Source organism: Armigeres subalbatus, chromosome 2, assembly GCF_024139115.2.
Source record: "Armigeres subalbatus isolate Guangzhou_Male chromosome 2, GZ_Asu_2, whole genome shotgun sequence".
Classification (NCBI taxonomy): Eukaryota; Metazoa; Arthropoda; class Insecta; order Diptera; family Culicidae; genus Armigeres; species Armigeres subalbatus.
In genome coordinates, this window is record NC_085140.1 from 324728599 (window position 1) to 324746440 (window position 17842).

At 36.8% G+C, this 17842-nt stretch overlaps 1 protein-coding gene across 1 annotated transcript in view; it reads right to left on the minus strand.

The window, feature by feature from the left end:
* Nucleotides 1-646: 646 nt before the first annotated feature.
* LOC134212716 (E3 ubiquitin-protein ligase CHIP) overlaps nt 647-17842 on the minus strand; it is a 66885-nt gene continuing 49689 nt past the window's right edge. The window contains exons 3-5 of the mRNA XM_062690799.1: nt 2166-2506; nt 1777-1939; nt 647-1708 (exon numbers count right to left, since the gene is read on the minus strand). Of these exons, the coding sequence (XP_062546783.1) occupies nt 1466-1708; nt 1777-1939; nt 2166-2506 (747 nt within the window). The 3' untranslated portion in view covers nt 647-1465. The remainder of the gene's footprint in view (nt 1709-1776; nt 1940-2165; nt 2507-17842) is intronic.

The following is a 17842-nucleotide window of genomic DNA, read 5'->3' on the forward strand; positions in this document are numbered from 1 at the left end:
GGTGTGTGGCGGCGAAGAATGAACCACGAGCTCGCCCAGCCCTACGGCGAACCCAGTATCCAGAAGGTAGCTAAAGCCGGAAGGGTACGATGGGCAGGGCATGTTGCAAGCAACCAGCTGCAAAAGTGGTGTTCGCTTCCGATCCGGCAGGTACGAGACGGCGTGGAGCGCAGCAAGAGAGGTGGACAGACCAGGTGCAAAACGACTTGGCGAGCGTGGGGCGTATCCGAGGATGGAGAGATGCGGCCTCGAACCGTGTATTGTGGCGTCAAATTGTTGATTCAGTGTGATCTGTTTAGATGTAAACTAAATAAATTGAATGAAATAAGCTTATTATTAAACTTGCGCAAATAGTTCTGCACATTCGATCCACTTTTCTGCTTCGGCAAACCATATCTTCGTCTAGAGACCACGATGCTTGCAAGCTATCCCACATGTCGTTACTCAGTCGTCAGGTTATGTGTCATATTAAAGATGGTGCCGATAAGAAATGCAATAACACAAAACCCAGCAATGCAAATTATTTCTGAATTTAAATTTGGAGATGTCTAACCTTGCGATAAATTTTGCAGCACAACAACGCATTTTGCCTCCTCAACTGTCAGTAGTCTAAAGGATATTTCGGATGAATGCTCTGCCACAATACTTCGAAATGAACATATTTTATTTGCTAAATTACTTACGATAGGTTTCAATTTACACAACTTAAAACTAAAAATCACCAAGTGTTCTTTTGATATATGTTTGCCAGTCAATTTATCTAGCTCGCAGATATTTTTGTTAGCAATTTTGTCAAATTATTCAACAATGTTATAACACAGCAACTCAACGATATTACGCTGGCTGAACTGTTTTGCTGCTGAAAAGGGTGGTGAAAAATTTTGCTTTGAGCATACAGAACTACAAGTCTACAAGATGAGTTCGTAATATCCTATTTAATTCAACTACTGTTGTGATATCATGACAGATACGTGTACGAGACACGGGAAATGGCCTCGCAGTCGAAAGCCTCGAAAGTAGTCAAATTCAATAGAATAGTACGAAGTCGTTTTATAGGCTGGCACGGAAATTTCACTAAACAAGCTTTATATGAACATTATCATTCAAAACTGTTATCACCAGGAAAAATATGCCACAGTTCACATCTATATTCATAATTTGGATAAGTTGAGAATAATTTCATTGAGTAACAAGCTCTTCATAGCAAACATTGCATTTGGCCAAACTCTTAGTTACCGATAACATTGTAATATTTATTTATGTAACCGAGAAATCGATAAAAATTGTAATAATGAAGTAAAGTAGTAATAGTTTGAAACCATCCGCACTGGGGGACAGAAAATCGAAGAAAAATTCCAGCACACATGGGAAACATGCCACAAAATTCCATCCCAAAGCATTCACGGATCGTTATAGGATCCAGGTGTATCATCCATATGAAGAATTGTAGTAGATTTGTTTTACCTTAATAATCTAGCGCCCACTCGTTCTCTGCGAGGAACGCATCGACCACCTCCTTCATAGAGTAGTTCGCTATGAGTTGGTCCTGCGTCAGTTTGACCCGGGTCACCGGATCGAAGTGTCCCACCCGCTGCAAGTGCTCCTCAATGTCCTTGCGCTCGTACGTCATTCCGGACGGGGTGATGACGGGATCTACCAGCAGTTCGAAGCTTATCTTGCCGCACAAGTAATCGGGTACTTCTCGTTTCTGGAATCGGTTTTTATTTAAAATTAAAACAACGACAATTTTGGGTTATGGTTTTGCGCATTGCTTACCCTTCGTTTGTCATCAACTTTTGCGAAAATATTATTCAGCTCGGTTGTGTGGTTTTCACATTCACGCTCGATTTCCATTGATTTGTCCCTTAGAGCGTCTTCATTCAATGTGTCATCTATTTTGAGTTTAGCCAATCGGTTTTCCATATCTTCGTTGATTAGCCTGCAAATTGCGGAAATATTATTATTTATATTCATTATAATTTAACAGATTTCAACATGTATGACATGGTAGGCATATAATTATGGTAGGCAATACATATGAACGCATTGTACAACCGCATAATATACAATTTTTAAGCAAATAATTCTTGCTTAACTTTTCAATAAGACTTTACTTTCGAAAAGATCCTTGGAAAACTTTTCAGTCAATACCTCATACGACTTACCGATTCAGATAGGACTGCAGTTCGATCTCCTGGCAGATCCGTTTTTCCTCCTGGATGTTCCAGCGTTTTTTCCGCGCCAGCCGCAACTGTGACGCGATGTCATCCCCAAAGTTGAGCTTTTGTTCCCGGGCCAGGTCGTGTGCCCGCATCAGATGCTTGATCGCTTCGTCGTACGATTCCAGCTCCATGAGGCTGAGACCGAGGAAGAAATGTCCCTTGACCAGGTTCGGGTCCATGTCCAGCGCTCGCCTGCAGTCCGTACAGGACGATTCCCACCGTTTCATCTTGATGTGGCAGAGGGCCCGGTTTGTGAAATAGGTTGCATTGGTGGGGTTTTTGATCTGGTGAAGAAATGAGGGTAATGAACGGTTAGTTTGCGATGAATCATTTGTTCGAGAAACAACGCAGCTATTTTCTAATAATTTATTAACATAGCAAACAAATTTCCCCATCTGGAATTATCAGGGAATTCTTGACACAATCAGGTAAATTTCAAATAGCTTCTAACACATGAGTAGCAACGTCTAGAGCAGACTACAAGAAATGAGTAGTAAATAATAATAAATATTAATTAAAATTAATTGATTAAAATAATAATATTAATTTATCATAGTTGTTTGTAGTAGTGTAGTAGAGCCTCTTTTAATCCTGAGCGATAGCTAGCTACGGCTTAACCGGTTGCCAAGTTAGATATCAGTCGATTTTTTATTAATCCTTTATTAAGGCTACCCTGCTATAAACCTTTGCCTCTATTGCGATTTCCAGCTGGATTTTAGTCTAATGCTTGTTCGCAGATTTCGTTTTCGCCCTTACGTAAGGTGTGGCCGACCCAGCCCCACTTTCGCTCCCAAATGTGAGTTGCTATTGCCCTTCACTGACGGAGCAGAGCTGGGCTGGGGCACGTGAACCACCAAATTTAATATTTACCATGAAGTTTGATTAATATACGCTAAAATCGTATTCGAGGATGGAGAGATGCAGCCTCAAACCATATGTTGTGGCGTCAAATTGTTGATTCAGTCTTATCTGTTTAAGTGTAAGCTAAATAAATAAATTGAACGCTAAAATCGTTCCGAAAAAAACCGCCTTTTTTGATAATTACTGAAGAAATTTCCGGAAGAATTCCTGGGGATTTTATAAAGGCATCCCTTACTTTGAACCCTAATCCAAACACTTTTCTCGAAAGTAGAAGAAGAAGTAGTGCCCATAGGAACTATTTTCTATTATTTTCTCCTGGAGGAATTTTCAAGATGAGGCCCCAAAAGAATTCCATAGAAATTTCGAATGGGTATTCCAAAATAGTTTCTTGAGGAAGATTTTTTTTAAAGAATTCTTCAAAGGGATTCCAGAATAAATTTAAAAAAAAACTGGATAGATTCACGAAAAAAATCGAAAGCAATTTCTATAAGAATTTTGAAGGAATTTCCGAACATTCAAAGGTACTTCTTGAGGAAATTCTCAAGAAATGTCCGAAGAAGTTGCTGGAGGAATTTCACAAGAAATATCTGGAGCAATTTTCCTTACAAATTTCAGAAAAAATAGAAGAATTTTCTGAAGGAATTTATTAAGATTTAAAATACATCGTTATGGAATTTGCAAGAAATCTTTAAAGGAATGTGCGTGGGAATATCCGGAACAATTCCTTGATGTGTTTTCAAAAGTTTTTCTGAAGAAATTTTCGAATGAGGTCCCAAACGAATTCCAATGAATCTCCAAAGAATACCTGAAGCATTTTTCGAAGGTATTTCCAGTAGACGCATAAGTACTAGAATGCCTGTGGCGCAGTAACCACTAGTCATTTGTTGTCAATTAGGTTGTAGTGCATGTTTGGTTTCATCATCAATATCGGTTTGACGCTTATAGTATCGATACTTTGGCTGCTACACAGTTCGAACAAAACCTGTAAATTTCCGTTCAAGAAAATGTAACAAATTGACGTCTTTAACATCATAAAGTCACAGACAAACAGACATAACACTCGTGAATATCTCATCGTTCACTGATTTACTGGTTAATTCAGGCCTATGCTAAGAGCTCATGTTTAGCGTAGCCAACACCAACACCAACGCCGAGCAACGTACGTCAAATCTAAAAAAGCTTACCATCATAAAACATCCAAATTCAGCTTTCATCAATATGCAACTTTAATCGGGAATATTCATTACATATGACTAATGAGTTTAATTGATTCAAAGCTTATCTACATGATTAATTTTGATTTTACTGACATGGAGAACAACAATTTGTCTTTTATTCCACCGTGAAAAGCTTGAGCAGAATTTAAAAATAAATCCTGCTCTTTTATTGTTGTGGATATTTTCAATTATCAAGCTACAATCATTGGTGTTGTTGACGATTGTTGACATCTCATGCAACTGACAGCGGTCTATCTGCACACTGTGCCCGGGACATAGTGGCTATTTTTAGGCTAAGGGAGTTAGATAGGGATGTCTATAGCCTGGGTTAATTTAAATAATCTTTAGTTGGCCAATCAATCACTCGTGGCGCACGCATTGGATTTGCTCGAGTTTGACGTTTGCTCACTACCGCCATCTGGTGCGTGATTTGCCAAACTTAGTGAAAACAACAGATGTCGTTAGTGTGTGTACGACGATGAATTTGATGAGGGAATGTTCAATGTGTTATGTCTGTTTGTCTGTGATAAAGTTATAGGTTGATTTAAATGTACACGTGCTGTTATTTCATTGTTCTTATTTTTAATGGAAAATAAAAAAATAGTGCCAACATGGGGAATCGAACCTCGGTCCGCAGAGTGAGAGCCTATCACGTTAGCAGGCATAACAGCTTAAGCCATGGAAATTTCGAAAGAAGCTCCTAAAGGAATTTATGAAGAATTTCCATAAAAACTCTTTAAGGAACTGTCAAAGGAATCTATAAAGGAGTTGAGTTGTTGTCTAAAGTTTTTGTAAAGTAATTTCCGAATGAAATACCGGAGAAAATTCCAAAGGAATTCCTGAGGGATTTTTCTTCGAAGGAACTTCTAAATTGACCTTTCCCGTCAAAAATTTTTATTCGCTCAATCGATTCATTATTTTATTTAAGATCAACTTTCCCAAAAAAAAACATATTTTTTGACGCCTACAAGTATTTTTAAAAATTGAAACGAAAAAAATCAAAAAAGAGCTTTTTAAGATTCGTCTAACATTTACCCAGCTTTGAACGAACATCGCCCATCGGGAGATTTTTTTAGGCCGGTTCACACGTGCAGCACTTTTTCGGGTTTTGATTTCGATTTTTACAATAGTTGACCTTAAATAAGCCAAAAAATCGACTGAGACAATAAAACGAGATACGATTTTTGACGGGAAAGGTCAATTCATTTCCGGAGAATTTTCTAAGGAATCCCTGGAGGAATTTCTGATGGAATTCCTGAAGGAATTTTTGATGGAATGGCTGAAGCAATTTCTGGATGAACTTGCGAAGGAATTCCTGGAATTGTTTCTTAATATTTACTTGTAATAATCAACTCATTATTTGGCTGCAAAAATCTGAAAATGACACGTTTGTTTTTACCTGGAAATTAATCTAAAGCATCTGGAAATAAACCTGAAAAAATCAGGGAATTTTGTTTTTACAGATGAGACAATGTTTGGGTGCATTTACAGTTCGGAAATTGCAAACGTTTCTCGATTTTTTTTACTTGAAGTGCACATGCAATACATTAAAAATAGGAATGAAGGAATGATCAGTAGGGGAGGCTTGATCCTATTTTCTGATTTCCGGAGTATCACAGCCAAAAATAAATGAACAATAAACAATACAGCGATTTCCACAAAGACTCTCTAAGAACGTAAGAAGTATAGTATTTAACCTTGCTGATGTATGACAGTCCTTAAATTATTGTTGTTATTAATACACAATCGATTTTTGAGTGCTGTCAAAAATCGACTTTTAAAATATTGGGGGGAAATTGATCCCTCTCCAAGAACTTGCTCTGATAAAATTAAAAAGGTGCCCTCAGATTTTTTTAAAATATTTTTCCTTCAAAAACGCAGAATTTTCGAATTGCTGTGCGTATACAATGTATGAACGATTTTTGCTATTGAATTCGACAGCACATGCAATTTCAAAATTTGGGGAAACTTTAACCCCTTTCTATGATAGGGAGTGGATTATTTAGCAGCACCCCCTATTCCCGTCCGCAATGTTAATAACTCGACCGCGCTCCAACCAAATGGCTTGATTTTTTATACATCACTAGCTATCGACAGCAACTAATCATGTACTAAAAAAACAAGTAATTCGGTTGAAATGCGCTCGAGTAATGAGCGTTGCTGACGGGAATAGGGGGTACTGCCCAAGTGGTTCTCTACCCAATCTACGAAATAAATATTTTTTTTCCTGTCAACCAACCAACCAACCAAATCAAATCTGTCAAATCTACAAAAAATTAGAAACCTGAGAAAAGATTTATATTTTTTTGAATTTTTTTGCAAAATTTTTGTATGGGTAACTAATAGGGGATCAAGTGTCCCCATATTGAGGCAATAACTTCAAATCCAAATACAGTGTTGACTCGATTTTGTTACTCCCCGATTTTGCCTACCCCCGATTTTATCACGTTTTCAACCCGATTTCATCACGTCCCGATTTTGTCACGTTTTCGACCCGATTTTGTCACCCCAAAAACATTTGTCATTTTTTTTTATTTTCGTAAATAATACCAAAAATAACATTGATTTTCATGAAATAACTTTCACCGCTTGTAGTTTATTACGAACGACTTCTGAGTACCTGGGAAATATTCTGTAAGCAATTTCGACAAGAAATAACCGGTACCGTTCACACATTTGGCCTTTCCAAGGCATAAAATGATCCATATTTGTGGAATGAATAAAAAAAAAATGAAAATATTTATCACCCCAAAATTCACCAAGGGGGTGATAAAATCGAGATATTACTGTATCCTAAAACCTTGATGGACTGTTAACATTTTTATCAGTACAGATCATTAAGCATATTTATGGCTTTGTGCTATGAAAAAACGAAAGCATTTGGTCATTGTTATAAAAAAAATTTGCGTGGCCAATAAAAAAATCTTTAAGGAAGATCAAAACATACAAACCGCCCTGCAGAATAAATAAGGTTGAAAAGCATATCTACAACAGTATTTTATTTGAAGGGCTCAAAAGTTTTGAGCATAACGAAGCCGTTTTCAAGTTATTGTTTTAAATAATTCAAGAATTTTGGTATTGGTAAAACGTACATAATATTTGATAGAAAAAACATACACCTGAGATTTTTGGACTCAATGCACAATATAAGCTAAGATTTTGATCGATGTAATAATATTCAAAATCGGTGGTTGCGAACCTGGCTGAAAAATAGTTTTCAAAAAGAAATCCAGGATGGCGGCCAAATTCAATATGGCTGCCTCTATTTTTACTTAATTAAAATGATTTCGTATATAACTAACGAGGGGTTCATCTTTCTGAAGAATTTAACTCGGATCCTTGATATACTCGCCGAAAGCTTTCGAAAGAATATAAATTTAGGCATTTTTAAGAACCTCGTGCAAATAGTGGCCCGATTTCAGCGAGAATTACTCATATTTATTTCCAGAATTCGAAACAATCTTACTGTGCCCACTAGCGTTATCCGTAAGCACAATCCGAGGCTCCATTTTCAAATGATATATCATATTTGAATAGCAGATATCTGAGTGCACAAGTTATCATGAATGCGATTTCCGTATGTGCACTTGATTTTATTGTGTACTATGCCTACGCCCGCGGGCAATCAGAAACCATGCACCGTATAACAGGTCAAAATTCTCTCTACAATGCAATTCTTTAACAAAATGTAACTTCCAGTAAACTGCGGGAATAAACAAGATTATATATGAAATATTTGTGAATAAAAATAAAAGCAGGATCATTTGCATTTAAAAAACCCAGATTAATCCACCTAGCGTTGGTGGTGCCTTTCTCGCATTTAGTTAAGGTGATTATACAATCAAGCTATGTGGTGAATTTTAAATTCACCACACGGTTTTCTACTCCTATGATCAAAATTTCAAATCTAGCGTAATAATTTTCGTAGAATGCTGAAATTAAAGTCGATTGTTTAGCATGAGTAAGCAAACGATCTACGGATGTTTCATCCTTATGGGCGTTGTGGATCTCTCAATTCGTGCTCTTGAAAAATCACTAGAAATAGCACGTGGTTTCCAAGATGGCCGAATTGTGGCTTTGTTGTATAACCACCTTAAGGCAGGGCTTATATGGTTCGATGGACCATTTTCTTCTTAACTTTTAAACGCAATGACCGATCGTTATCAAATTCAATAGTGGGCTTTGTCCCCTATTGAATTTGATCGAATTTGTCGAATAAAACTTATTGCGAGGAAATCGGTTCAGGTTAACTATATGAAAAGTTGTCTAATGTTTTTCTTATCTTTTGTGCACACACATACACACATACATACACACGGACAGACATACATGTGCTCAGCTCGTCAAGCTGAGTCGATTGGTATGTAAGACTATGGGTGTCAAAGGCTTCTATAAAAAGTTCGTTTTCGGAGTGAAATGATAGCCTTTCGGTACAACTTCGTTGTACGAGAAAGGCAAAAAGACGTATTAGAACACCTCCACGGGAGTCCCCATCTGGGTCCCTATCGCTATTTCCGGGCCCTTTATAGGGACTCACTTGTACACCGGAGGTATCTAAACGGGAATGTAAAATAAGAACGCAACTCAAAATTAGCCGTGAGTTTCCAAATTTAACGCCCCATACTGGGTTGCTAAATTTCCATACAGGGTAGCTATTTTGTGAAACGTCACTTTGGTATTGATAAAAAATTGCAAAAAAATTGTTTTTCTTTTCCAGAACAATTTCGACGTAAATTAAATAGCAAGGGGAATATTATTTTTTTTGGATCTAGTGGATCCAGTTCAACTTCGCGACGTAATTACAGTAATTAATCAACTATAATGAGAAGCGTTTTGCACCAGCGCCCGCTAGAGCCCGAAATATTCATAGATTTTTCGCGAATGAAAATTCTACTGTTTTTATATTATTGCAAGTTAATTCGAGGAGGTCTTCCAGGATTCCCTCAGAGAATTCCTTTAGTAATTGTTCTGTATGTCCTTCAAGTAGAAGTAGCTCCTCCAGAAATCTCCAGAAAGTTTTTTTTATGTAGTTCGTTTAAAAATTATTGTATTGGAAATTCATCTAGGATCCCTAGAAGATTTTTCCGGGAGTTCCCCAGCAATCTTTGTGGTCTTTCAAGAATCTTTAGCAGTTCTCCCAGAATAGTTTTAGGCTTTCTTCCAGATTCTTTCGGGATTTTTTTGGTTTTGGTTTTTGGCCCTATAATTTTTTGTGGTTCGTTTGAAAACATAATTTTTTCAAGAGAATTCTCCGGATTCTTCCGGATGCTGTTACAAATGTTTTCCTTCAAAAACTCTGGGAGAATTCCTGCAGGATTTTGTCAAGAGATTCCTGTAGGAAAACTGGTGGAAATTTCAGAAGGACTTTCTTTGGCTGGAAGTATAAATTCACGAAGGAAAATTCCAAGATGAAGAAAATCCAGAAGGAATAATGGTGAAAAAATTTACTATGACAGGTCCCCAGTTAGCCTTACGAGCAAAAGCGTAGAATTGCCCTCCGGAGATGGCGAGCTCTATTCTCGATTTGGCCAAGGATGTTTTCGAGTGGGCTCCTTGGGCATAGTTGTTACACAAAATACATACTCAAGCAATGGCGGGCACAGGAAAGCTTTCAATTAATAACTGAGGAAATGCTAATAGAATACTAAGTTGAGCAGCTAGCCAAGTTCCAGTTGGAATAAAGAACCATTGAAGAAGATGATGACTACTTTTAGCAACGCCCGGTGAGAACTTGATATGTTTACGAAGTCGCTATACCTAAAACAGAAACCACCGGTGGGAAGATGGGGCGCTATCCTAAAATAGCAATCGGGAAGGAGCGCTATTATAAGAATAGCGATGTGGCCTCCCGTGGTGGTGCTCTTAGTAGGAAATCTTTTAAATCCGGTCATAAAAATTGTTATGTTTTCGAAAAAGATATTTATCAAGACAAATCTATAATGTGATTCGCGTTGATGAATAGGGAATTATGAGAATGGTAACAAGTCTCTACATATGTATATACGTTGCATATCAAGATATTGTTTTCATTCTATCACTTCAATTCACATTGTATAGCTAATGTAGCCTTATTCTATAGCGGATGGCTTGAAATGGACACGCTGAAAAAACATTCTGTACTGATTTCGGTAAAGAAATATACCATATTTAGCAATCTATGCACTCTTACAAAAATATTTGTGAGATTGCATTAGATTGATAAAAAATACTTCGAAAAATAAAAAAGGAAAATGCAGCTTGGTGAAACGCGGTACCTCTGGTAACTGAATCTATATTATGCACCTATGTAGTTATTATATAGAGTAGGATGGGGCAAGATGGGTCGCTCTAGGCGAACCCTCAATGCCTCAAAAAAATTAAACTTTCAATCATGGATCTATAAAAATAGCTCATAATCTGTATGCCAAGGGTATGTAATGACGAAAATTTCACTTTTTATTTCAATTTAAAATTCATTTCAAATTTTTATTTCAAACAAATGATGCACATTGTTGTTTAAATGTTGGTTACTTGTCTTACTAACTACCCAGTACCCATGAAAGACAAAATGGTTTCAGCTATAGATAGTGGAATATATAGATGAGCGAAGATAAATCCTCTGTCTCCAAACGAACTGTCAAACGTGTCTCCAAACGAGCATGATATATATAGGTTTATTTCTAATGATTTTATTGAATAAAAACTCAAATTAATCCACATAGCGTTGGTGGTACCTTTCTCGCACATTATAAAAAATAATAAAAAACACACCTAGAGAGGTTAAAATATCACTTTTGGAGGATAGATTTCACTTGTTGCATCAATTCATATCTATTTGCGTTCTTTTGAATGCCTTGCAGTTAATTCTGGAAAATATCGATTTCGAAAAAAAAAATCCAAGCACCGTTGAAAAAAAACAATGTTATTTTTAATAACAATGGCCGGTCGGACCAATAAAGCAACTTTTCTTTAATTTGTACAGGAAACTGTCTTTAGTTTTGACAGAAAATTCTCTTCAATTGGTACAACAATTCCTACCCGCATAAATTTGTTGAAACAATGTTTAAAATTCAAGAAATTTGCTTAATTTTCCGGGAAACTAATTTAAAAAAACTCTGATTAATCCACCGAGCGGTGATGGTGCCTTTCTCGTACATTATAAAAATACACAGGATTTTGTTTTTACACGATTTTTTTTCGCTCGTATTTTTGATCGTGTGACTTAAATTTGCCACCAAACTCTTCGCAACATGTTTCAAAAAATCCAGAATAAATCAAAGAAAAATCACATGATAATTAATATACGTTAAACATTTAGGATGAGTGGAAAATTGAGAAAATGTAAATCGTGTAAAAACAAAATCCAGTGTAGTATTTTGGCCATTACTCTTGATCCCATAGTTCGATCTGGCCAATTTTCAATAGGAAACAATGGTAGAGTATCCTGCGTCGAATGGGACAGGATTCTGCGTCGAATACAACTTGTTGCGAGCAAATCGGTTAAGGAGTGACATTTTTTTTTGGGTTGGTGCGCACAGACACACACACACACACACACTCACACACACACACACACACACACACACACACACACACACACACACACACACACACACACACACACACACACACACACACACACACACACACACACACACACACACACACACATACACACAGACATCCCCTCAATTCGTCGAGCTGAGTCGATCGGTATATAACACTATGGGTCTCCGGGCCTTCTATAAAAAGTTTGTTTTTGGAGCGATCATATAGCCTTTACGTATACTTAGTATACGAGAAAGGCAAAAAATAGAATTTCTACGAAAAAATCTATAGCAACCATCTTTATTTTCAAAGCAAATTGTTTTAAATTACGCGAATTTTCAATTTATGCAGTTTTTACACGGATTTCGGGATCTACGCGATTTCTTCAAAAAGCTTTTTCTATGTGGTTTTATAAAGGTCCATAAACACACAAAAAACACAAAACATCGATTTTTGATGAAGTCGTTAATTATACTCGGTTTTTAAGATCTAGGCGTTTTTCATTCGCGATGCGCATCCCCGCAAAAAACCGACTACCGTATAGGTATTCTCAGAATTTGCATTGGAAATAATTCCCAATTTCAAGAAGAATTTTTTGACATTTCGTAGGAACATGTCATATACATTAGTATTGAGGTAATAAATCAAAGTCCAGCGGCACAAAGGATTTTTAACAGAGACAATAAAAAATCTTTTACGTCATCTTCGCTAACAAGAAACATAATCTTTACTATCGAAAATGCAGCATTTCAGATCCATTTTATGACTATTTTAACAAGAGTGGCATACTAATTGTATCATTTGAAGTACTTTTTGTCACAACATTAAATGCTATTGATATTTTTGTGTTCCTTTTTTATGATTTAATATTGAATTCGAATTTAATATTGAATTCGATTTCGAAAGCAAAAATATCGGTATGACCCGATATATTGGAAGTAAGACATCGAGACAAATATGTCGATGTTCCGATATATCGGAAATACCGGAACGTCCCTAGTTCGTGTATTGCTTTCTCAAATATAAAAATTATACATTTTTAATAAACAAATTGACACTATTATCCTCAAAGATAACTTCAAAATTATTAGCATGAAAAATATTGTTTGAACTCGAACTATTCCGTTCAGTATGTGCTTACCCATTTTGCACCATTCGCAAGTTCATATTAGAATGTCTAATTTTCAATCAAATCTTCTTACACTAATTTATGATTTGAGTGTATTACTTCTACGTGAAGTTAAAAGATTTGCAATTATATGAAAATGCTAATATCATCTTCCAAACTCAGACGTACATGTTCATGATAGAATTAGAGGCGAAAGTATAGAATTGATAGTTCCGTTAGGATACGGCAGGCATGAAGAATGTTTTTATAGAAGTCCATCCAAATATTCCTTGTTGCCCTGATGTTCTGGGCAAAATTTCATCCAAATCGGTCAACGTTTGGGCGGTGCTCAACTCGTTGGAAGTTTATATGGAAAAGTGTATGCAGAAACATCCAAAAACAATGATTTGCAGTTGGTCGGCACAATTTACGATCAAGAACAATGATACTCATTCAGTTTTTGTAGAATTAAATACAGAATGATATGCTGAAAACCGCGAGAAGATTAGAGTTTATTAGGCTAAGATATTAGCATTTCACTGGAGTGTTGTAGGGGTGAATTTATTGCATTTCTATGGCAAAAGAAACGAAATTTGCTCAAACCCCACTTCAGAGAAATGCTAATAACTTAGCCGGGCAAACTCTAATCTTCTGGCAGTTTTCTGCATAATGAGTATCATAGTTCTTCATCGCAAGTTGCGCCGTCCAACTGCAATTCACTGTATTTGGATGTTTCTGCATACATTTTTGCATATAAACTTCCAACGAGTTTAGCACCGCCCAAACGTTGACCGATTTGGCTGAAATTTTGTCCAGAGCATCAAGCATCAAATAGAACCGAATAAGAGGGCGGCCCATCAAAGAAATTGAAAAAAATTTTAGTGGAATGTTTTCACCTGTCATAAGACGAGTTTATACCATCCCATTGAATTCCACCACTTAATTGTATCTTGACAGATACGTATTTCGACCTCAATAGTAAGGCCGTCTTCAGTGTCTCGTACTTGACTCGACGTCGACGACGTGTTTTTCCCATACTAATTTGAGCCACCCTAATGAACATGTACGTCTAAGTTTGGAAGATGATATTAGCATTTCCATATCATGGCAAAGCTTCTTATTTCAAAGCGGCCAGTACAACATCCTCTACATCACATATGATACTTTGACTATATTACCAAAAATGATAAAATTTTACATCATTATAAATAATCTCTGCATTAAAATCTATACGATGTTCAAAAACGACACTGACCCATCTTCCCCCACCGTACCCTAAATAAATCCGCAATCTTATCTAGCTGCCAGGACAGTTTCATTCGTTCACCTGAGCTATTTCTGTTCGCTAAAAAAAACATCTGGAAACAAATCACGAGGGGCTTCCTGAATTGCTACAGAATTCTCAGCTCTCCGGACGCATGTACACGCGCAACTGTCAGTGACACGGCGATGGACTTCTTACCTCACGGCAGGATATTTTTATTTCAGCCGTAGGTTGCTAGTCATCCTTCAGCGTGACTTCAGGCAGCTGTCATAATCGAATTACGGCGAGAATACCATTGCATTGTGGGGGTGGTTTGGTGGTTATGAATAAACATAACTAATCATGACGGAGGCTCGCAGCTCTCCTAACTATGAAAGTTAATAGACGACAAACGCGTAATATTCTGAATGGTCCTATATTTTTTGTCCAGCAATTAACAACTTTAAATGTGGAATCTGATAAGAAATAGAGAAATCTCTGAAATCTTCAAACTACCATGTGTCGTTTCACATAATCTCGTTTGATTGACATTTAGGCTCGCTGGTTTAACATATGTACGAAGGTAGTGAAAGCTTTGAAAGGAATCCAGGCTTTTCCGAAAATATTGATTTCACTTATCTTCTTGCATCCAGTATTTTGCGCTCGATAATGGCTGCCGAGTGAGTGCCTTTTTGACATTCAAGAGGTAGAAAATATTTACCCTTTTTAATCAATGTAGGCCTTGAATCATTGAAAAACATTGGCACTCATCCGGTATCTATAAACAAACGAAATGTCAAAATGTTTTCCATTTCGTGTTGCAAGAGTTTGGTACAGCTAGTTTTCTCAAGCATTTGCAATAATTATGTATATTATTTTATTTTAATATAGGAATATAAAAGCCACAACATAAGGACAAATCTATAATGAATGTGGACAGTGCTTTTTAATAGTAAAAGAAATCTGCAACCAGGCACCTCGATGTGGCGATACCCAGATAGTGTACGGTTGGATTCACTACGCTCGACACACTCAAATCCCTCAAAACAAAGTTTCTTTGCACTTGCCAATTTCCACCGGAAATAATTCACGAGTAACTGTTGAGCATTGAGCTCACTGCTTTGCGTGCACATCGACGCCTCTTGTACTTCCCATGCACCACATGTGCGCAAAACCATTCCGACACCAACTCCTCTACCAGGCAGCTGGAGTGTCCGCAGCTTATGGGCAGGTTCGAGGGCAGGTTAACTTACAGGACTAAAGGCATCTTACTACCTATATGTTGCTACCTTTAGCAGATTACTTATACTGTGTGAGACTTACTGAACCTTAGCGACAATGTCAATAGGTATACTACGGACTAATAATAAGCGCATCAAGTCAACTGCAAGTTTGTGAACATACTTAGGCTAGATGTACCAGTTGTGGCTATAGCACCAGTTGTCGCACTAGTGCTTTATATGTCAAATGGCCAATCAAATCACTGCAAAACAAGTTCATATTGATAAAGCATATTCATATGATACGATTAAACCTTTGATCTCCTCCAAAACAAGCAAAGCATAATTGTAAAAATTGATTTTGCTTAATTTATGACGTCCTTTGCACCAGTTGTCGCACTAGTGGTCCCTATTTGGCCAATCCCATAAGAAAACAATGGGATTTGCCAAATAAGGAACCAAAATTAAGAATAGTGCCACAACTGGTGCATGCGTTCCTATTATGGATTAATCAATTTTGATGATTATAACAAATTTTATTGTGGTTTTCACAGCTGTTCTAAGGAGCAGGAAGTAAAACCTTTCGCTTGATATATGAAGGCCACCCACATGCCTTTTACTTATTTTCTAAAAAATAGTTGTTCTTAAGTATGGCAACAATTGGTACACCCACCTTATGCTTAGTGATTCCATGTTGACCAAAATGATCATGGTGGACAATCACATAGGATATAGTTTTTAGGTAAGAGGGAACTGGTTAGTGTAAAGGGAGCAAGAAAGGGAGTTGGTTTTGACGTATCTAGCGTAGTGCTTCCACTTTATGAGTATCATTTTACCCAGGTGTCTGGTTTCAGATTTCCTTTACTCTTATATAAACAACGATCATAATCATTATAGATACGTCCTTATCTTGTGGCTTTGACATTCCTAGAAAATAAAATAAAATTAATACAAAATATGCATGAGAAAACTACAAGATCTTTGAACAACATAATGGAGAATGCTTGACATTTGTTTATTTGTAGATACTAATGAGTGCCAATGTTTTTCAGTGAATCAAGGCCTACATTGATGAAAATATGTAAATATTTTCTACCTCTTGAATGTCAAAAAGGCACTCACTCGGCGGCCATTATCGAGCGCAAAATACTGGATAGGGGAAGAGGTGGTAAAATGAACAGTTGGCTATATTTATATTAAAACACTATTTAAGCGTATGTTAATCATGCACTCGTTTTCCTCGAAACAAAATAAGGTACCTGGGCTTATATTTTGATTTTGGGACCGAACGAATAGCTTTTACTATCCAAAATATCAAAAGAGGCCGTAAAAATAGGGTCTGATGTAATTTTTAGCCAATTTTCCGCAAGCTTTAATTCTTAACCTTTTGTCTGTGCTCTGGGGTCAATATGACCCCAGGCCACTTTGAGTGGCTGCCATTTTTTTAGTTTTCAACCGATTCTCCTAATTTTTGGTAGTTTGGTAAAACTCGCCGAGATCTGTCTCCTAGGTGCAAATTCGCTTGAAAAATCTTGAAAATATGCGGTACAGTGTCCTTTTTTCGAAAAACTTACGTTGTCTGTGCTCTGGGGTCAAATTGACCCCAAATTGAAATTGCTATAACTATTTTAATGTTTGGCCAATTTTGGATTTTTGGGGCTGTTTCGAAAGATAATTTAATCATCTTTCAGGTCATTGCCAAAGATTGACTATAGGTGGGCGGGTACATTGCGGGGAGGGGTTTTCGTAAAAAAGGGTACAAAACAGTGATTTTTCATGCTTATTTTATTATATCTGAAAATAATACCTATTTAGAACTGCACTTTTTCAAAAAGGTTATGCAGGAAGGCGTCTGCTTTGACATGAGGCATTGATTAGTTTGGTGCTTGGTCGCTAGGTGGCGGTATATTTGAATTCATTATTTTAGACTACTCAAGTAACTCCGATAAATGGAATTTTCTTCATTGTAAATATTCTTATCGCACAATTTTGAAGTTTGTAAAGATGACGTCTGTAACAAAGTTCGTCTGGTGGGAATAGACTGTCATGTGACTGAATAAATAATAGGGAAATTTACAAATAGGCGGCGCTAGTGTACTTGCAATATTCTTGCATATATGAAATATTGCTTTAGCTTGAGATCCCTCATACCTACACCCAAGTTGTATTCGGCAACATTGTTCAGGATATCTAGCACTACAAAGCGGTGCTCAATATAATGAGCACTTCTTCCCATTTTTTAATTTGTGCGATAAGAATTTTTACACTGAGGAGAATTCTATATATCGGAATATCTTGAGTAGTCTAAAATAATGAATTCAAATATACCAAAACCTGGCGGCCGAGTTCTAAACTTATCAACGCCTCATGCCAAAGCACATGCCTTCCTGCATAACCTTTTTTAAAAAGTTGCAGTTCAAAATGGGTAGGATTTTCGGATATAA